This window comes from Patiria miniata, unplaced genomic scaffold (assembly GCF_015706575.1).
Source record: "Patiria miniata isolate m_02_andy unplaced genomic scaffold, ASM1570657v1 HiC_scaffold_3, whole genome shotgun sequence".
In the NCBI taxonomy this organism is placed as follows: domain Eukaryota; kingdom Metazoa; phylum Echinodermata; class Asteroidea; order Valvatida; family Asterinidae; genus Patiria; species Patiria miniata.
In genome coordinates, this window is record NW_024037069.1 from 39,543,287 (window position 1) to 39,566,729 (window position 23,443).

Genomic DNA, 23,443 nt, shown 5'->3' on the forward strand with positions numbered 1-23,443 from the left:
TACTACATATAATATGTAATGTATAACATTACAACATTGAAAAAAAAAATACCACGTGTTTGTCGACGATGTAACTGATTACCTGTGTACACTTGTCAACCAAATACCGTGTAGGCCATCAGCCTGGGGTTTGGTCAGTATCAAATCAGGGCGTTAATGATTATAGTGAGCATGCGCAAGGTATACCGCCCCTAGAGCGGTAACAAGCATTTTGATGGACATTTTGAAAAAAAAGGGTGATAACACCCAAAAAGCTACCACCGCTGCAATGCTATCACATATTTTCCAACTCCGGAGGTGTAAACCTTGCCAAAAATCGCAATGACGATTATTCCCCTCATTTGATACCGGTGGCCAAAGTTTTGAACCTAGGCTGATGGCCTAGTCATGTAAATTCCGTCTCAAAATAAGGTATACCCATTTTTTGGACGTAAATTATCAGAAATGTAAAGAATATTTCAGAAAGAGGCAACAAGGGAAAATGCCAGGATGTCCTCTGTCCAATGGTATTAATTTCATTATGTCATTGCCATGGATGACTGAGCAAACAAGGCTTCTGTGAAAGAGATCTAAATCTGCACTGTGCGAAGTTTTTACCTGAGTGGAAGGGCAGACATGTTATTCTTTTGCTGTTTAAGGTAGCAGAGGCCAGCCTAATGTCTGGATGTGATAATGATTTTATGGTACTACATATTGAAGTTGATCTTCCCAAGACAGCGATGTGGAGTTTTCAAATTGATGTGGTGGGCCCGGGCACTGCCACACAGACTTGCTGCTGTGGGCTGGGGCATGCATCGTTGGGCAAAGCTTTTGACAGGGTGATTGCTTTATTCCATCGAGTTGAATGGCCACAAGATCACCAGATCCCTCGTGACTTTTTCTTGACGAGTCACTTCAAAGACAAGGTTTTCATCACGCCACTAAGTAGCTATTAAACATTGAGGAGTTGAAAACCGAGATAGTGGATTGAGATGAATCAGCGTAAGGAATGGTGGGACGTGCTGTCGGAGCATGAACTAGGCGGTCATGTTGAGGGCACAGGATCATAAATTTATTATGTAACTACCAGACAAATGAAAAGAATTGAGTGATCAGTGACGGTAAGATTGTCTCACTTATCAATGAAGCACCTATTCGCATTGATCACTTCTCCATTGTGCACTTACTGGTCACAGAGCTGATTTTGACCTCTTTCATATAGACCTTCCTAGCTCATTCATCCGGATACAGTGATGTTACCCATTTCTGAAATATTCAGTACATTTCTGACAATCTACATTTAAAAATTGATATTCTTTATTTTGAGACATCTTTTACAAGAACAAACAGTGACTTTTAAAAGCATGGCTAGGCACCAGACTATTCCACACCTAGCTTAATTATATAATGTGAGAGATTTCGAACATGCAAATGAGCCAGTACCGGGGCGAGAGAGCATGGTTGTATCGTTCTAATCGACACCATGGGGGAATAGGTTGAAAGTTGAAAAGTTCATGCTTTATGACTGTGGCTGATATATAGCGCCCTCTAGTGATACAATTTTGAGGGCGCTGTTAAAAACGAACAGATTTCTCTGGTCAATACTCAGACAATAGATGACGCTATTCCATCCGTCCACGGGACGTTCAAATAAACAACCAATCGTGAAAAAAGGGGTTTTCGTGAAAAATACAAAGTAAACGTGAAAAAAAGGCATTTTATCTTATTAAAACGAGCTAAGCATTGTAACTTAGAGGACTCTGATATTCTCCGTTTGCCAAATTTAGTGGGGGGGGGGGGGGGGGGCACAATTTTTTTCACGGGGGCCACGCCGCTGGGCCCTATAGACATCATCTGCATCGCGCAGAGAGGGAGAGAGAGCGACCTCTTTTGATATTGTCGGATCTCATTTGGGAAAAAATAATTGGCCGCCCGGCCAGTGCCTCGTACGTACCAGCAGGGTGGTGGGTACGAGTTTAGGCCAGTGCTTCCACTTTTAAGGAAGTTTTAAAGTCCTAAGGAAATTTCTAAGGAAATGAACAATCTAACGAAATTTGAGGAAAATCCAAAATCTGAAGAACATTTCAGAGAAATCAAAAAACAACAACAAAAATCAAGAAAATAAATTGCAAAATAATATATTATGTTGTGTCGGTCAAACGAAAACTGAGGCAGCACCCGATTTCATCAAACTCTTCGTAACTTACGATGCATCGCAGCGCTGCGACGCGTCGTATCCCTACGATGCGTCGCAGCTGCGACACGTCCGGCGATCCATTTCACGAAACACGTCGTAAGTGCGACGCGTCGTATGTGTATTTATAGCACAACTCGGTGACTGTTTTATGTCTTTAGTCAGCGTACAGTAAATAGTCGTCTGATATTCAACAAAGAGTCGTCGGATCTCAGCTCAAAATTTGTTAAAACGTAAAACAAAATGGCGGCCGTGCGATGCAATTTTGAAGGAAAACAAGCTCTCATCGGACTGTATAGCTACTTTGAAATTTCAACTCTAATTTCCGGTCTAATTCATAATTATTCAATGAATTTTCTATTTACAACTTTACACACATTGCCTCGGTATTATGATCTCGTTAATGTAATGTTTGTGGCATAAAACTGGCTTAGAAATGACTCTTCTTATTTTGCGATGACCACTAGACACGTCGTAACTTGCGACGTGTTTTAAGCCGTTGTCAAGGAACTTACGACGCGTTCAACACATCGCAACTTTCGTGAAATGGAAGATACGATGCGTCGCGAGTTGCGACGTGTTACACGTCGTAACTCGAGTTGCGACGCGTCGCAGGGCTTCGTGAAATCGGTTGCAGGCCATTTTGGGGGCCTCAACGGAACAGGGGTCGAGAAAATGGCTTGAGGAACGCGCCCATCATAGCCACCTTGGTTACTCACTGACATCCCAGTCCAAAAGAGCCGAAGCTGACTTCTGCATAACTTTGGGCCTGTATTGAAAACGAGTGCATTCGACCTTGTTCGAAAAACTTAGAAATTAATTAGGCTAAACTATCTTTCTGTAACAAATTTCTGGCTCTTGAAGTTCTAAATTTACCATATTGAACCAGCCTTTACGTCGGAGGTGTTTAATGTCGCATAGATGCTAAGAGCTGAAGAAAACACACACAAAAGCAACAATGTACTTGGAGTACGTTCGAGTAGCTCATTCGGCCGATCGACTCGGGTAAAGGCAGACGGACTAGCCACACGAAAGCCGGGCTCAATCGAGTCGAACGCTCAAACGCGGGCCATTACGATCCTCAGTGACGTCCGTAGCCGTGACCGCATTTGACAAAACACTCTCATTCGGACCGAATCTTACTTTTGAGATTGACTGCTTTTCCGTCAATCGAGAGAAGTAACAAAGTCAGACAGGAATTATAGCCTCTTAAGTCGCAAAGAGCTCAATAAATGTTTATGTTTAGACTTCAAATACATTTTATGTTTAGACTTCCACTTGAGCTTTACCGCTCTCGGCCGACAAAATAAATTTGTCTGTTTCTTGGAATGAACAACCGGCATGCATGTGACGTAATTACCGCTGGTTCTGCTCCACGCGCACGACACTGCAGGGTGAGCCTCGAGTATGACGGCATACCGTTGGCTAACCGAGTCGACCCGGGTGAGCAAAGTTTGGTTTGGTTTGGTTTATTACCCAATTGACAGAAATAACATGCACAATAAAACTCATTGCGAAATTTAACAAAAAAAGATCTAACAATCAGCAGTGTAACTTTACATGTAGGGTTTAGAGGGCATCTTGCGGGTGCACCAATTTTTTTCAAGGTAGGCATGGCACTGAAGGCAACCGATATATTGTTTTTGTTCAATTCAAGATTTTAAATGGGGGAACCCAGGGGGTACGGACCTTCGCTGGGGGAGGGGGGAGGGGCACGTTCCCCTGTGCGCCCCCACTGTCTACATTGGGTAAAAAGGCTAGAAATTAGCACACTCGCTAATCAAGTCTATCCCTTGACACACTGCATGCAATGCAGATGTGCAATTCACTGAGAGACGATCGAGCAATAATTTACCTCATGACTGGCTACCCAAATGCACCCTTTGATAATATTGCCACGTGCCACGTGGTCAAGTTGACTTACATGTTGAAAGCGCTTATAGCGCTCTCTGCCAATCCGCCTGCAGGAAACAAGTGCCTAGCAACACGGAGCCCTCAATCCTCAGAAATATTCTTCGCCATTATGATCCTCATTCCACGAGGTCTGAGTTCCAGTCTAATACTGTAATAGCAATAGTCGGGTTCACCCTACCCGGGATGCATGTTAAAGGGCTGTGTTGATGTCAGGAAACCGCACTGCCTTCATTTCAGTACAGTCGGTGCTCAGATTTGTAGGTTCACTTCCTTGTTTCGGTTCTGCGGCATTTGTTTGATGTCTTGCTGATATTCATTGCGCCAACCAGCACGCCTGTCATGCTAACATTCCCAAAATAGTACTGTCTTTTGTCACAACAAGCCAGAGCCGTAGTTAGTCTAGTCAGTGTAGGCTTACATGAAAAAAACCCAACAACTGCACTTCACCAAAAGCCGATTGTCACGAAGCGAACAGTGTATTTTAATAGCATCCCATTCCAACAATACGGGAGTCGAGTCGAGTACGCACCTTAACGCGACACATTGTTAGGATTGTTGGCCTTGCTTCCCTGTATCCTGCAGGACCAGGAACATAGTGATTGTACGTTGACAACAATCATCATGTCCGTGCAGAGAGTACTTTACAATTAGAAAGGACGTCAGGCATTAAAGCAGATACTTTTCTAGTAAGAGTAAGAGTGAGACTTGGACTGTCTTTGTGGATGTAGTAGGCCTACATTTTTTTTGCATCTGCCAGTGCCACACAGTGCATCAAAACAACTTCAAGATGATGGGCAAACAGTATAATCGTATGAAGCAGCTGGCTAAGCAGAATATTCTGAGGTGAGACATTTAAAAAAAAATGTTACAATAGGTGGAAAGATTTCCATACGAAGTTCACTCAACACCCTGTGTACAAACCCTATGAGATTGAACTGAAAAATTCCAAGTGTTTTCTAAGAAAATGCTTGTATTTTCTCACTGCTCAAATTGACTTTGATGACATGAAATTGCTATCTGAGGGCTTGTTAGTCAATACAGAGGAAAATTAGTGAACTTCGCATATGGTAATCTTGCCCTATTGGAAAAGTTTGAACCCTCCATAGGCCTAGCTCCGTTAGATCTGTCCAAAAGGAAAACTACACACAAACAGAATCATAATCCTCTTGAATTACACTTACAGTGTCCCAGATGAGATTGTCAAAGCTATAGCCATCATGTACATGTACGACAATCCAACAAGCTTTGTGCAAAGTATTGACGGCCCAACTAAAGAGTTGAAATTGAAGACCTTCCGTTCATATTGATGGATAATGACTTGTGGCGTGAACGAGATCGCAGTTGTGACTGCTAGATGATGATGATTTCATTGTATAAATCATTTGTCATTTGCATGTTTTTAAAGTTAATGTCAATAAAAAAAAATGCACTGGCTATTGTTATGGTAGCTGTAATGCAATATTCAACTGCTATTGTTATGGAATCGTCTGGTTCCCTGACCTGTATTATTCAACGTCATTATCTTTGGTTGTTGAAACCAGATTATCATTCAACCGACTTGTTCTCCATGTTCTCGGACTTTATTTCCCTTTAACAACAAATCCTCCAAAGCCACTGATTACGAAGAAGAAAATGAAATCCACTGAAATAAAAAGACGATTTGATTAAAAGCATGAAAAGAAAAGAACAGAACAGAAAAGAAAAGAAACAGAAACAATGTTTCAGTTGACAAGCAAAGTAAAATCGGTTGAAAAGAAAACAACCATTTCCATGTAACCTTTTAAGGGGTATTCTGGCCTGAAACCCCCGAAAATGTCATGTTTTGGATTGTCTACTTATGATACTTATCCTATTTCAAATGTCTGCTTGATAGGAAACTAACCTAATGTTTCATCGTTCCCGAGAAAAGACGAAAACAACCTTGTTGTTTACATCGGACGCGGTTGAAATTTTGTGGTATAAGCATATTTCAAGCAGTCTCAATATTCAATGAACTGTACATGTTGTCGGTTGTGTGTGTTTCACGTAATACACAAAATTGTGACCCCAAAATTCGTTCTTGCATGGTTCTCGCAAGAATAACACAACCCCCCCCCCTCCGCCCTAGTTTTTAAAGGATGGTTGTGTTGACGTTTACATCCTACCTTTAAATGATCTGTCCAATTCATATGATTTTGTTTGAAACACATTTTGTAGCACAGTGGGGCGCATTCCAGGCCATAATTCCCTTTAAAATGTGCTTAAGCGCCATAACTTATATATAAAATCTTGGTGAAATTTTTTAAACAGAAATTAATTGAGCGCTTTTATTATACATATGTACATGTAAACATGTATAGAATACTCTCAAGTGTTGTTTGAGTATTGATTTAAACTTGTATGGACATTTATTAAGGGAATAAATGTGTGCTCCGGAGGTTTTTATCACTCTGTTTAAGACCACTTAGAGTCTGGGTGCTGATAATTACCCGAGCCAGAGGCGAGGGTAATTATCAGCACCCAGACTCTAAAAGGTCCTAAACAGAGTGATAAATACCGACGGAGCACATATTTATTCCCATTCATAAATACCTTTTCGGTAAAAAAAAAAAATAGAATTCGTTCAAAACATCCCGATTTCGTTCAACAAATTCACTCTATGCTTTTTGAAACATCCGTCTTGCAAAATAATGGAGTGTTCAGCTGGCGAGTAAGATGTAAACAACCCTTTTATGGAGATTGACGCGCGCGTATCATGTTCTGCGCGATGTCGCGCAGAACGCACCTGGCGCGTTGCGTTTTGAATTTAGAACTATAAAATTCTGACTCCCTGGTAGTGTTGCGCATGCCTACGTGAGGATTGTGAACGTTCAACCAATGAAACGATAACGGATAAGAGGCACTGGATTTTAGGAGTCCACATTTTATTGTGACACTGGAAAAGTGTTTAAGACAAGGTAGCCATGTCTTTATCATCCGTTTAAGACCGGCCACGTGACGGGCTCTCGACCAATAGGAATGCGTAAACTGTCTTAGGTATTTATGAATATCCTTTTAATATTTTTCCAGTAGGCCTATAGCTGGACAGATTCTTAACGTTAACTTTGTCCCATACCTGTATACGTAAAATGTTGGATAGCACCCACAAAAAAATTGTTTGTGAACATACTGCAAATAAAATGAAATCTACAGACTTTTGATGCAGTGTAAAATATACAAAGTTTCAAGGGAATTTGTTTTTTTTAATCTTAACCCTTGATGTTGGAGATTCCCTTGTTGTCTTTATACGAATATAAATCTTGAGCAATGAACACTGTACTAACAACAATATGATTGATTTATCTTTGCATCATTTCTTGGACTAGCAATGATGATTAAGTCGGGGAAGTTTACATGGTTATCGCACCTGTTTTCAACATTACAAAAAGTGTTCACAAATATGCCCCGTCTTTAAAATTTAAAGACATTTTATTTTCGACTTTTGAAGTTAGTCAAAGAGCTTGCCTGAACTTTTGGGACATTGAGATTCCCAAAACTGAGATAGTGAAAACTTGAAGAAAAAAACCTAGACCAGTTGGCCAATGAAAAAAAAACCCAGTCCATCACTTCATTCACATTGCACAAGTAAACTGTTCTAAAAAATGGAACCAAGCTTCAAAGTTCATATTATTTACACAGTCATGCCATTAAGTACTGAATTGTCAATTTTTATTAAAGAAAAGGACATTTGCCAGGCTAGTTTTGTAATGCTCCATATGTATAAAACACTTTGGTGGTGTCTCTGGTCAGTCTGGTGCCAAATGATTGAAGAAATATCCCATTAAATAAAACTGAATTGAGACTTGGTGAATACTCCATTCTTTATCTTTGCTGTATGGAAAATGTTAAGAAAAATGTTAAATAATGAAAGGTTTGCGGAAACACCATGTGCGAATAATTTCTCAACTAAGAGAATGGTTCTGAAAAGAACCAGAGGTATAAAGTCGTATAATGTATATAGGCCTAATTATAAACTAGAGTTTATACCTCTGGTTCTTTTCAGAACCATTCTCTTAGTTGAGAAATTATTCGCACATGGTGTTTCCGCAAACCTTTCATTGTTTAGTATCTCCACCAAGCAAAGCCTCAAATCTTACTTAAGAAATGTGTTGGATGTAAAGAAAGGAGAATACAACATGTTTAGTTACCAACTCTTATAGGATAACTATAATGCACATGTACGTGTGTAATTCGTCATGATTGTCCGCCATCATACAAATTGCTCATGAAACGGCCACACGTAGTTCATGATAATGTAAATAATTGTAGTTTGAAATGCGATGCCTTGAAGTTGAGTATACATTGTGCATGTATGTACAGTGTTGTAACAAGGACTAGCTGCCCTGCCCCCCAACTCTATTGACATTTAAAGGGTCGAGGGTGATAGCGCTTGATACCCGGTATTGTGAACTTGGATTGCATTGATGAGTGATCAGTGGGTTTGTACATCAGATAATGCACCTTTGGATGTTTGCATTGCCTTCAGGTGGGCCTTGTAGTCAAATACACACAAATCTGTGAAGTATAAAAACCTTCACACTTTGTACAGTTTAAAGGGAAGATACAACATTTGCAAACATCAAAAAACGAAATGATCAAATTATCACGAAATACCTTACTGGATTGTTAGGGAATGACCGTCTTAAAGCATCCTGTGAAATTGTGGCTCCTGGTGTGCTGACATTTTCAAGAAAAGTTGTATTTTTCCAACGCTGGTCGGCCGACCAGCGTTGGAGAAAACTGGCCTTTTTCAAAAAGTGCTCCTACTTTTTTATATTTCGTTCGTCTGCATTTTCTTTGCAATTGATTACACACATGTGAAAACTAAAACCCTGCTAGACTGATTCTCTGATCTTACAATTCCCCAAAGTCTATAAATTTGTCCGTTTTATCTTAAGTGGGGTCAGGGAACCAGACTACAATAATATGATTGGTTTTCTTGGTTTTTCCAGCATCTACGAACCCAAAACGTGAAACAAGTCAGTGTAACAATATTTTCTATAACATACTAATCCTCCAAATCCATTTATTTCTGAAAATTGCAGCAAAAGCAAATGTTGTACATTCCCTTTAAGACAGTCACACACCTTCTATTCAAGTGCATGTACACTGATGCATAGTGCAAGTCTAGACAAACGTAGGGGCATGGAAGCCAATTAGTCAACCGGCTCAGTTAGCGTAGAACATTTGCAGTTATCCACAAAGTAACCGACCAAATTATTGTTGGAAAGCTTACATGTTTGGAAGATATTAACCCTATTAAACAGAACTCAACCCATCAAACCCCAACAGCATTGTTTTGTTGGAATCTGTCGGGATGGCTGGGTACACTACCCCTAAACTGAAAGTCTTTTAATTTTAAGTCAGAAATTATGTGTGTGCAGTTTCCAATATGGTGTGGGAATTTGCCAGGATTGGTATGGTTCCTAGTAAATCATGCTAGGGAGTTAGGGTTAATGACACTAAACTCCCTGTGAAGTTATTCCGTCTGGCATGCTGTCATTTTGAAGAAAACAATAAAAGGTAATTTCCAAAGATGGAAGTTCACATAATGAGCATTAAAGGGAATTTACAACATTTGCAAACATCGGAAAACAAAACTACCCTTTTTTTACGAAAAACCTTACTAGGATGTTGGTAAATGACAGTTTATAGCATCCTGTACAATTATGGCACCAGGTGTGAAGTCATTTTCAAGAAAATTGGTATTTTGTATAAATTTCGAACAGTGGTCGGCCGACCACCGTAGGAAAAACCTGACTATTTCTCAACTACTGCTCCAATTTACCATTTTTGTTCAGTCCAAATTTTGTTTGCTATTGGTTACATGTTCGTGAATGGGTGCAGGCCAGCTAGAGTGGTTCCATTACCTTACAATTTTCTGGCATCTATAAATTGATCCATTTCATCTTTAGTGGAGTCAGGGAACCAGACTCCTCGAACATTTTTGTTTTTCTTAGTTTTTCCAGCATTTTCGAACACAAAACTTCAAACATGTCAGTGTAACAATATTTGATCTATTATACTAACCCCTCAAATAGTTCATTTCTGAAAATTACAACAATTGCCAATGATGTACATTCCCTTTAAAGCCAAAAAGGCACCAACATACCCTTGAAAATGGGAAAACAAAAATTGAACATAAAAAATAAGATTAATGGGACACAAAGGTTCGTTTTCAAGGATTGCATTAACACATTTACATTGCATAAAGCTTTTAAGAATGACTTCAAAATATTACATCAGATTTCACGGAACAGGAAAAAAGTGGACCCCAAAATTATAGAAGGACCCAAACATGAGGTACTACTTTTACAGGGGACTTGGTGTTCCCTGATTCAGATGATATTTCCTCCTTGCTAAATTATCTTGGCTGAAATTTCACTTTCATTTAATCCAGCATGCACAGTGTCACTAGACAGTTGCACCGCTGGCTGAAAGTGTAAGGTTAGGAAAGGAAGTGACTTAGTAGTGTTAGCCAGGCCCCTATTATTTTTCTTCCAGGGAGCACAAGTACATGTACATTCAGTGTACATCTATACCAGTATATGGTTGACATAAACCAGTACAGATGCAAACTTTTGATAAGAAAACAACTTGGAAAATTTATACATACACTGTACATGTCAGGCCTGTTGGGGGGGGGGGGGGAGGGGGGGGAGGGGGTGAAACCCCCCCCCCCCCCCCCACTCAGTGACGAGTTCCACACAGAAATAAATTTAGAAAAAATTAAAAAACTTCTTCCCTCTATATGTAAATTTATGTACACATTTGTACAAACCTGTGTTACAGGAACGGAATGCCCACTCTCTTTCGTTAGCGATTGGGCCAGACTCATATGCTGCTGTGGGGGGGGGGGGGGGGGGGGGGGATTGCCACACCTCCTCCACAGCGAGTCTGTTGCCTTCCCAGCATTGAATAATGCCGGTACCCATTTAACACCTGGGTTGAGTGGAGTAATTGAGGTAAAGCGCCTTACTCAAGGGCACAACACGCATGGCCACGGTGGGGCTCGAACCCACAACCTCATGATCATGAATCCTGTGCTCCACCGCTAGACCACATGTGCCCATTTTGGCATTGTTGCGCACATACCCGTACATACATGTACATACACATGTATACATGTTTGCATTGATTAGTTTGAAAGTTTAAAGCAATGTCCGGCTACATTGTATACATTTAATTTTGTACTTTGACAGAAGCAAAGTTGCTTAGGACTGATCAGAAAAGACCGCTATCACTGGTTGTTGAGTATCAATTAATGTGAGTTTCTAACTGTGGCCCAGCTTCACGGAGCTTCCAAACAGAGTATATAGTGCTATATTAGCAAAATTAGTAATGTTATACATGTATGTGCTAAGCAAACATCAGAGGACCAGTCAATATTAATATAAATGTATGGTATTTGGCTGGTAAACCAACTTTGCTAAGCAACATTTTTTTCTGCTATAAAGTAACATCTTATGAACTATTTGGGAATCTAATGAGGTTCACTTGCAGTCAATATTGTAAGTCTGAGCGAAGCAATAATGTGCAGTAGGATTTGAACTTGTGATGTCCAGGAAAATGTTGCAAAACTTGGGAAATACAGTTTTGTGTAGCAATCAGGGTTTCGCTCATTGAGGATGTGGCTTGTTATTACAAATCATCAGACTAATATTGAGTACAAATGAGCTGAGTCTATTTCCCATTGTGGTTTTTCCAGTTATGATTTGTAATGTAAAGCTACCGGTACATCCTCTGTGAGTGATTCACACACGGTTTGCCCTTTTTCCAAAATTTCCTGCGGCAGTAAATGTTGCAGTCATCGGAGGGCACAGGACGGTCAAGGGTAATTCCAGTGTGATGTAACGTCTGTGACAGAGCTAAGGCCAAAAAAAAATAGTCTCCGGTTTCTGGTATGCGCTCGCGTCACCGTAGCCATGCGCGTCGGCAAAATGAAAAAGTTTTTTTTCAATGAAAGATGATGTCTCAAAACCGCCAAACTCACGTGTTTGACTGGAATTCTGCTGCTGCAAAATGTTAACGTGTTTTTAGATGGGGTTATGATCGAGAATAAGCTTTATGTGGCCTCTCTGGTCTCCCATAATATTTGCACTAAGTTTAGTCGGGCACCATTTGCAGTCATCAGCCGACATTTGAAGCAAAAAAAACAGGTTAAAAAAAAAAAAAAAGCCGCGTCGCCGCACCACTTTTTGGGCAAGCTCCATACCAGAAACCGGAGACTTTTTTTTGTTGGCCTAATAAGAAATTCAGAGTTCAGCGAATAAATCCGAAAATGTATTTTCAAATCTTGTACATGTACATACAAGTAACAAAAAAAATGTATGTATCCACCATCTAGTAATGGTCAAGGAGATTACAGACTAGGAGTTTCGGTTCATTTCTCTGAATCATTAATTAGACATAATGGTTAACTGGCTCTGTCCTGGACATTACGCTTCCTTTCGTAACATTGGAATTGCCCTTAAGTAAATTTCTCATTTCAGGCCAAAGTACATGTACCGTAATTAGGCCGAGAAAAACAATTGTGTGTTTACCATTACAGTAATGCCCTAAAAATTATCCAGGTAGGTACCGTAGGTAGGCAAATAAGATTATTTGTAACTTTTTGGTGTGTTTCTTGCTATTTTAATACTTACATTGTACGGTGTTTACTTCGGAGTACCGGTACCTTGAACATTATTCTGTTTAATTAACTTTTTTAAATACGGTATTTAATTAACCAAAAGAACACAAAAACTCTTTAAGACTTTTTTATTAAAAAAAACAACCCTTTGGCCAAGCATGACAATACAAAGTTTGAGGTTGGCCTAAAAAAATCCATACCATTGTACATGTAGGTCAGGTTACCGTAAACACAATTTTTTTTGTTTTGGCATCACAACTGGCATTGTCATAGCAAGCTGCAGAATTCATATTTTCACGTTCAGTGAAATAAAAGATGATGTTGATATGGGAATCATGTTACAAACCAGGGATATGAGCCCATCACATCACCTCAGCCCCACCTTGCGGTTTCCTCACATATCACAATAAAAACTATGGTTTCAAGTAGCATACAAATTATATAAACATTGGTAACTGTGACAAATATTGGAGATTGTGATTGACAAGTAATCTTTTTTGTTTGTTCACAGGGCAGAGAAAACAGAAGTATTGAATGATGATCTTCAACAGGTAGGTCACCAAAATCTTTCTCGTTTCTTAGACAATTTATGTCAGTAGAAAACCCGTCGCGCTGTAAGTTAATTTGAGGTTCACTTTGACACACTTAAAGAAAACATGCACATTACTGTGTGTTGCGAAAATACATACGTGATCTTAATACTTGTTTTCATTCGAAGTGACAAGAAAGTGGTAAGTTTTCAATTATTAGCAAATCCTTTCATCAATACATGTACATGTAAGAGGGCGTTATTTTGCTTTTGTCACACAAGGTACTCCTTGTCAAAATTGCATATGAACAGTACAAAAATAAGTCCTTCACATTTACTCAAAAAAAAAGTTTTGAAGAAATATTGTCCACTACTTTTGTCCAAACAAGCTGTTTAACATGATAAACAAGTTAAAGGTCGAACATACTCCAAGAAAATGAAGAAAATGTTAATATATATTTGTACACAAAGCTATGGAGACACTGCTGTTCTGCCTTAAATGACATCACGCTTTGGCTCATGAGTATGAAAATTTTCATTAGCATAAAAACTAAAATGTTGAAATTTCTCCCTGTTGCTGCTACAAAGCAGATGGAAAGTCATACCGATAGTTACATAGCAAGAAAGCTGTTATAAATAGCATGTACCCTTTAAACACATGTAGGGAGAAAAATGGCTGTTTCACAGAATTTCCATGGGACAATTCCAAGACAAGTTAAACAAAAAAGGTTCAATTATTTTGATGCTGTGTAAGGGTTTTTCCTTACCTTGACTTCCAAGTAATATTAAGCAAACATAACCGGGACTTTTGAAACTCTCTTCAGTGAAAGAGTTGTATGTTCAAGGGTACCAGTTCATTGTACCCAAACCTAATCTTAATTGCCAGACGCGGTACTTTAGAATCTCCATGCTTAGATTAGTGCAAAATTATTTCGTCGAATGATTTCTGTACCAAATGATTTCTTTGGTGCAGTGGACTTGTAACACATGAAATATTTAGACCAGTATTTCATGTTAAAATTGGACTTCAGCCCAGCTATCAAGTGGAACAAAGGAACTATTCTTTCGCAACAAACATGCGGAAAGCAAAGTGTTCGAAAGGAATGATAATCAGTCAAAAAAGTAAACAAATTATTTCAAGTACCAGTTGTATGTAAATTGTAAAGATCCATTTTCATGTAAACACTACTCACGTACAAGCTTGATAATCCTGCAGACGATTTCACGAAAAAGTACGTACTTGTAGCTTGTGCCATGCATAGGACTTACGCAACAAATGTGTTGCGCAGCTGCGCAATAAGCTTATGATCGATTTCACGAGACTTGGCGTAGCTGCGCAACGTTTTAAATAATCTAAACATCTTGGACGAGGATAGTGTATGATTTGTTTTGTTCTTGAAACCGATGTTGAATCACCTCAGCCCGCCATTTTGAAAATAATTTTGTGTGACTTTCTTCGGGATTCGTGCGGCAACTTTAAAATTTCTGTCACTTGTAAAAGAGCAATTCATTTACTTCAAACACAAAGTTGTGGTGTCTTGTATCAACCTTGATAAGTTGTGCAATGACAGGCTCCACAACGATCACGATTTACTTGTAAAATAGGTCATTTTCAGTCGCTACACCACACCTTATGCCCACAAAAATGATTGCGCAAGTTACGCCGTAATTGATTGTGCAAGTCGCGGACTAATGCATTATGAGATTTTTGTGAAATGTGTCATAAGGGAAACGTTGCGCAGCATGAAATGTTGTGCAACTTACACAATAAATTGTGATGCCAGTAGATTTGCGCCATTGCGTAAAGTTTCGTGAAATCAGCTGCTTGACTTTTTAAAAATAATTTCTCGAAGTCATAAATGGAGAAGAAATTTGTTGAACTTCACCCTCCCCCCCCCAAATAAACCAAACAGGGTAACTGACCAGGTGCAACATTGCTAATGTTGCTAGCATTGTGACTTCTGGCGTGATCCCTGGCTACATTGCATGTGTGGGTTCATGGCTTCTGACTAACGCCCCTTGAACAACGATGTTGACAAAATGGGGAACCGCCAACACAGGGCTGGCTAGCTCAGTTGGTAGAGCACCGGAACAGCAATCTGGAGGTTGCAGATTCATACCCTGCTCCAGTCAAATTCTTTGCTCAACTTAAAAATCTTTTTTTTTTTTTTTTCAGTGTGAGAAGAAAGTTGACATCATCAAGGATGCCTGCCAGAAAACAGTCAAAAAGCTGTCAGCATGTCTACAAGGAAGTGGCCAAGACGTGGAGAAGAGAACGGTATAAATTATATCTTAGGCCGTATCTGAATTAATGGCTATGGCTGGCTGTAACACATGAGCCTATGGGAAGAGGCTTCAGCCGCTTCCTTGGGCACATGTGTAATTAGCAAGCTGTAGCCAGGTAATTTCAAACATGGTCTCATTGTCTGTATCTTTGTAACTGAAGCCCTATGAACTTTGTTCACAAGTATCAACTTAACTATAAAAATGATACGAGTGCCAATATTCAAATTGGCACCGCATAAACTATTACAAGATTTGAATTTTTGCGTCGGGGTGATATAAATCAAATTAGGTTTTGCCCTTCACCGACGTTTATACACTGTATACTCACTGTATACTCAGTGTGTTACCACCCGAGTGAAAGTTGGAAAAAATTACTCGGGTGGGACTCGAACCCACGACCTCCTGCTTTCTAGTGCAGAGCTAACGGGATCAGTTGGCTGGTTCGAATCTGATGTACATAGCAGCGGGTACCGCATAAACTATTACAAGATTTGAATTTTTGCGTCGGGGTGATATAAATCAAATTAGGTTTTGCCCTTCACCGACGTTTATACACTGTATACTCAGTGTATACTCAGGAGTGAAAGTTGGGGGGGGGGGGGGAATTAAAAAAAAATTCAAATCTTGTAATAGTGCCAATATTGAAGGCACTTGAATGCCATTGCTGCTGCAACTGCGCACCTATGCGTTCATGTCGATGCAGAGTCCACAAGCGTGTGCTTGGCACTCAATCCTGGATGATTCGCGCCAGGTGTATTTAAACCAGTGTGTGTGTACGTGTTCTACATAACCCCCGAGGACCAACACACAAAGGGAGAACAACAGATCCTTTCAGTCCTCGGAGTTGGGTCTTGTGTTGAAAAAGGTCCTCTTTCGTACAATTATGTGCTTGGGAGAGTGTTATGGGAGAGTGTTACATGTATATTACAGGGACAAAGGGAAACACAAAGCATTGTCCTCGAGAGTATAGTAAAACACGACTGTATGCGCGCAGTGTGTCTGGCATGTGGAAGCTCGCGTGGGTTATTGCGAAGCGCCATCTACTGCCCACCAGTTTATTTTCAAGCAAACTTGAGTCCTCGATACTGATTGGTCGATCCATGGCAACAATTCGTTTTGTTATATCGTGTGCTTGGATACAGTAATTTCATTTGTCTAGAATGGCCACGTATCCAGTGTATGAAATGCATATCACATTGCATTCGTTGCGGTCGAGACTGAGAACTCCAACTGCTCGGTCTCATGTCCGAGAGGAAAGCCTGCAGTTATCAAAGGTTACATCGCCGTGATTTCATTTATCGTTTTGACTTACTGGCATAATATCACGAAACAATTGTTGACTGCTATGATGTGGGATATACATGTATGTTGTTTTTTATCCCTCTGAGCGCATGCCATCCGAAACAAAAAATCCCGTTTACCACAGTGCATATACCACCCTGTTGCTGTTCTAAGATGCGAGTGCTACCTGCTGCATAACTGCTGAAAAGCATTCCAATCGTTATTGTGTGCCAAGTTCGCCATTAACTCATTGTCCCACTCTCACATGTGGAAGACGGAAAATGTAGTGCGTCTGTGTTCCTAATATGCTACAAACACACTTCATTATTCTGTGTTCCACTCACGCTTGTGTGATAACAAATGCAGTCCAAACAACTCAAACTTCCTCCTTTCTTTGTCATTTTTGGTCCCCCTGTTCAGGAATTCATGTTCATGTAGGCGTTAAAAGGTTATCACTGAAAGTTCAATCCCTGAAAGTTCAATCTGGCATACAAGTTATATCAGAAAGGCTTGTACTAACATGTACAATGAAGCTGTTGTCATAGAGTACATGCACATTGTACATGTGTAGGTGTACATGCCTGGGTGTACTTCAACTGAAGTGCAAGGTCAAGTTTTCACATAGAACTGATGCCTATACCAGGTGCTTCAATTACACTTGATAACCTGATAACTACTCTGGCAAAATGAAACGGTTTCAATCACTGTTCAGCTGCTGCATGCAGCGTATCCATTTCCTTTGCAGTAACTTACAGTTAAAGAATTAATGTGACTGGTGTCCATTATTGTTCAGACAAACATGTGAGGCGTTCTGGCAACATTTGATGGAACTGGCCACAGGCAGTAGTGGAGAAAAATGAAAAAAAATTGAATTTTTTTTTTTTTTTTGATTTTCAGATTTATTTTTATTTGTAGTCTTTGCTATGCCTACTACACATATTTTTAAGAAATTTATAGTAAAAAAAAAAAAAATTGTAGAATAAAAGTGCTTTCAAGGAAAATCAATTGGCATCTTTCATTTTTCACGACTACGCCTTTTTCTCAGGATTTTACTTTTTAGACATGTTGATAAATGCAAAGTTTAAACAACTTGTCAACGGAATGCCCGATTGAAGTGCAACAAACAGTATTGTAATGAGGATTTTATTCTCTTTCTAATAACTACAAACCTTCATTTCGACCTCTGCCGAGTTTTGTCTCATTTTGCGAAAACGCTCCACATTATGGTAAACTGCCAGGAAATGCCAAAATTACCCGGTAATTGTCTGACCAAATAAACCAACTTCTTTACACAGATGCAAGGAAGTTCAGTTAGGTTTTGCATAAAGTATCTTGGCAAAAGATCAACATGTCCCATTTTTCTACAGGTATAAAGAGTATTTCCGAAGTTTTTTTTTTAACAAACATGGTGAACTGCACACTTACATGTACATTGTACATGTACGTGTACGTTTGTATACAAAAAGTTTGTATCTGCAATGTAAAGGAAGCAACCAGTTGTAGATAAAATATGTAGATACTGTAGATTGGTAGATAACGTATCAAGTTTGTGTGTTTAACCAAGTGGCAATGTGTTTAACCTTTCAACTTTGTAAAGTTGTGAAGTTACTCCCCCGTGAATAGAGCTTATATGTGTGCATATAATTCTGCCTTGTGTTTGCTTTAAATACAAACCTACATGTACAGACACACTTTCAAGCCTGTACTGTAATATACAACATTTGCTTTTATTGTAATTTTCAGAAATGGATGGCTTTGGGGGTTGGTATTTCATAGCAAATATTGTTACACTGACTTGTTTTATGTTCAAAGATGTGAAAAAGCCAAGAAAAAATGTTGTCCTTGTAGTCTGGTTCCCTAGTTGCTTCTGACGAAGTGAACTAATTTATAGACATTAGGGCATTTTCAGGTCAGGGAACCAGACTAGCTGGCTTGCACCTGTTCTCAGATGTGTAACGGAGTGCAAACAAAACATGGACTAACTAAATTTGGAAAATTGGGGGCATAATTTGAAAAAAGTTAGGTTCTGTTTCAACAAGGATCGGCCGACCATCGTTGGAAAATGATACAAAAAATCCACTTTTCTTGAAAATAACTGCATACCAGGTGCCATGAATTCACAGGATGCTTGAGACTGTTATTCACTTACATTCAAGTACATGTGTAAGGCAGTTCATACTAATTTGGGAGTTTTGTTTTCTTGATGTTTGCAAATGTTGCACATATTACCTTTAAGCACATGACACCTCTTCCAGCTAAAAATGGACCTAAAAGTTTAACTTCGGCTCACAAGTACTTCCCCAGTATTTCCCACTTGAGCTCCTATTTCCTGGACGTGTTTCCTTGGATTTCCCTGTCGGTGTTTCCCACACCACCAATTCCCAACCGTCCCACGCACTAAAGGTTTCGTTAAGTTTATTTTGGGGTACGGAACAAAACCAAACTGCAAAAAAGTACACACATGTAGAGTATATTGTGTAAACATTGTGTATGTACCTACATGTAATGTTTAGGTGCAATTCTGAGGAAATATTGGCTTTAGGCGTTCATGAGGTTTTATACACGACATGCATGACATAAATTTTTACGAAGGAACACATTTTGTGCAACTTTGTAAGAAATTTACTTGACACCCTTTTGGGTTAATTTTATTGAAAAGTGCAATTCTTTAAACGTTGAAAGTTTTCCTTGCTTTTCTTGACAACTGAGGGCGCTGTTACTGTGATGTCATTTCAGGAAGACACTGTTCAGTTTAGGGGTTTTCTGTTCAAGTTGTGAAATCAGAAATTTGCTCATTGAAAACATTTGTGAGAAAAGTTTGCTCATTGGCTTACTGACTCAATGAAACCCCAAAGAAAAGAGAAATTCACAACAGCAAAATATCCAAAATTCTGGCAACTTTTGGTGCTGAAATTGCTGTATAAAATAACATTGAGTTTTCTGCCTAAAATGACATCACACTGTTGCTCATGAATACGGAAATTTGCAAGCATAAAACCAAAAGGCACCGAAATACCCTTGAAAATATCAAAATGAAAATGAAAATTAAGCTAAATAAAACACAAAGGTGCCTTTTCAAGGATTGCATTAAAACTTTTTTTTTTTACATGGCCCTTTAAATTTACATTACAACCCTCCATGCAGTTTCTCTGTGGTAGAACTATGGCACTTTGATATAAATTTAAATGTACAGGGGGGGGGGGGGGGGGAGGAAAAAGAAGACTGCCTTTTGTGAAAATTGATCATCCTCATTGGATTAACCATGGATGAAGTTTCCTTTATGACTTTAGCACTTGCAAAGAGAACCATGTACATGTACAGTGGAGGGAGTGTGTACAATTTGTGTGTTTTTATTCAAGCGTGATTTCCGTGTTGGAGTTCATATATTTCAGTCCTGTCCATTTGTGAGTTAGTGTTCCGTGACTAGGTATTGTTACTCTGAAAAGTGTGGGGGAAAAAGCTGATTGCTACTACAGTTCTGTACATGTACTTATTTGGATAGATGTACATACCCGGACCCGTACGTGTATGTAGTATGCATTGTACCCATAGAGCTATATTAAATTACTAGAGCGCTGACTTGATGTACAAAGTGATGCCTGCTGGGCGCATCCATGTTCGCGCACAAACCTATGGAAAACTGGAACGGCTTTTGTACGGCTATTTGCAAATCTGCGTTTGTATTCTATACAGGTGCGTTATCGAAGCCAATACCCCCCAAAACCGAAACGCACGATCAGTAAATGAGCGTTTAATTTTGCTCTGCGCAAACAACGCAAACCCGTGCGCGTATCTACTGCAGGCGATTTTTGCCATGACGTTTTGAACCGTCATGACGCGCTTAAATTGTACATGCGCGTTGCATTTAGAGTACACTTTCAAAATTCACTCCATCTAATTTCACTATGTTCTACATACACACACACATGAATTCAAAATGTCTGTGCGCAGAGAGGATTCAAAGTATCTCCGCATGTAAGAATGAGCGCTCTAGTAATTTAATGTGTATGCAAACCTTTATTCACAATATTTGAAAGTATCAAAATCCTATACACACATTGAGAGGCATCTACATTGTACATTGAACTTTACAGTTGTCTTGCAACAAGTTTTCTGACAGTTCTGACTACATCTGTATCAAAACATTCATATGTACGTGCACTTGTGCATCAATTTTTTTGATATCAACAGCACTTAAGATAATTTGCCCTGCTTTTAGTTTCAAAATTTACAAAATGTATCCCATTGTAAACCAGAAAAATTTGTGTCTGTATCTAAATAAAGGCATATATGTAGGATCAATTGCATTTATCCCAAAATATTTGTTCCAATGTACCTAAGTATTATCAACAAGCAATACTTGCATTATTGACCATACTGGTACTAAACTAAACCCTGTGAAATTGTTCTGTCTGGCTTGCTGTCATTTAGAAGAAATCAAGAAATGTAGGTGATTTCCAATGATCAGTCAATTGACTGAATTTTGGGAATAAAGAGTTCTGTAGACAATCAAAAGGTTGCACATGTTTATTTTTTTACTTTTTTCTCTCAAAAAGTCTAGTATCCACTGAGCTGGAACTGCAACAGGTTTGGTTTCGAACATTCTTCTTTGGATTTTTGATGTTATTGAAAACGAACAAAACGCATGAAAAGCAAACGATCCTACATGCCTTGAATTGAATACCAAACAAAAAGCTCAACTCCCTGGGTATTTTTTTACAAGGAAATCTCCTGAAAAATCAACAATGAAAGAAACGTATTTAGCCTCAAACACTCTCTATACATGTGCATGTATGTGTCCTTAACATTTGCGATTAGCCTTACACTGCTTGCAGGGTTTAGTCCTGAATATTACCAAATATATACAGTATACTGCAAAATCTGGTCCTGCAATTTAAAAGCTTTTGGGATAGTTAGGGTTTGAATTTTTGTTTTCTTCAGGAAAAGCAAAGCATACATTTGTACATGTACAGTATACATTACATGGGTGCAGGCCTGTGCATTCAATCATGCCTTGAAAGTCATGTACAGCTACGAGCATTTCTTGTATCATGCCAACTTCCTCTTTGCATTCTGACTCTGTTTATGACCCCATTGTTTTGTTTGAGACACAGTCACGGTTTCAGCAAGTCATCTTCCTATGAAATAGAAAACAAAACTATCAACCTACAAAATGTACACGTACCGTCAGTAACCTTAACCATGTCAACCATGGGCGTATCATGTGAGAAGGAAGTTGCTTGCATTATTCAGAATAATTGTCAACTTCATGAACATTCACTGAAGACAACCGAAATGTTGGCGTTTTTTTGTGTGTGGTTTTCCCAGGACAAAGTTAATTTGCAGGAAATGAATATTTTTTACTGTAGTTGGACAAAGAGTTGTTTGCTTGCATTATTCAGAATAATTGTCAACTTCATGAACATGCAATGAAGACATCCAAAATGTTGGCGTTTTTTTTGGTGGTTTTCCCAGGACAAAGTTAATTTGCAGGAAATGAATATTTTGTACTGTAGTTGGACAAAGAGTTTACATCAAGCATTTATTTGACTAGTGCTGAGCCAAGTATACCGAATTTTCGAATATTTGATCATCAACCGATATATCCGAATAGCATATTTTTAAGCTCTGGCAACAGATCTTCTACATGTCACTTTGGTGTCAATCTGTCGGTCTCCCCCCAAAAATTGACCAAAAAATCCCCTAAATCATCCGTAAAACTGTAAGTACCAAAAGCAAACCAAATACATTAAATAGGAGGTGTGCAATGACATCAGGGGTGATCCTGCATTCCTTCAGAAGCTTTCAGCTGCAGCACGCGCCTTCCGCCACCGTCTCCAGCGCTGTATTAGAGGATGCCAAGTCGAAAGTGGCAGATTCTGAAAGTGACTGTTTTTTTTTCTCGTATGGCATTTAAATCCCACCGTCTTGCACAAAGCAGAGGAAACTCACTCCATAAAAATTGGTCATGCCTTGTTCACATGATCTGAAATTGTGGTTTAATTCAATTGGTATGCAACAGATTTATTTTGGATCAGAAACAGGATATGTTTTTCTTTGACACGTAGTATAAGTTGTGTGGTTTGATTGTTTGTCAGATGCCACACTTTTGTTGAATGCCACTTTCGCGCATGATTGGAGAGCGTCCATGAGAAATATTTCTTCCTAAAATCGGTCAAATGTCGGCCATTCTGCTACCTATTCTGTATAGAATTTTAAAAAGCTCGTTTGAAATCTTTTGACTAGTGCAGGTGCACGCAAATCCCGATCGGTGGTCAGTTTAGCATGTTTAACTGGATCGCTGCATTTGAAAATCAATACATATTTGATGAAGTCCAAGTTGGAATTTATTAAATTTATTCGAAAGTACTCAGCCCCAGCATAGACATTCAAAAGAATTTGGGAAAAGAAGTACATGTTGGTGGTGTTTTTTTTTAATGCACTTTTAAAATTGCAGACCTGATTCTTATATTTACCCATTAACACTTGTACCACATTTTATTACAGTGTATTAATATTACAGACAAATCAGTTATAGAGTGCATTTGTGGTTTTGGGCGGTACAGGGAGTAAAAGGCAGTGCACTTTCGGGCGGTTTTGACTTATTACA

The 23,443-nt window shown here is 39.1% G+C and overlaps 1 protein-coding gene across 2 annotated transcripts in view; it reads left to right on the plus strand.

Moving 5' to 3' along the window:
* Window positions 1-4,308: 4,308 nt before the first annotated feature.
* Window positions 4,309-23,443, plus strand: part of LOC119737353 (rho GTPase-activating protein 44-like) — a 42,672-nt gene continuing 23,537 nt past the window's right edge. For both annotated transcript variants that reach the window (XM_038211644.1, XM_038211645.1), the window contains exons 1-3: window positions 4,309-4,930; window positions 13,249-13,288; window positions 15,443-15,544. In XM_038211644.1, the coding sequence (XP_038067572.1) occupies window positions 4,875-4,930; window positions 13,249-13,288; window positions 15,443-15,544 (198 nt within the window). In that variant the 5' untranslated portion in view covers window positions 4,309-4,874. The remainder of the gene's footprint in view (window positions 4,931-13,248; window positions 13,289-15,442; window positions 15,545-23,443) is intronic.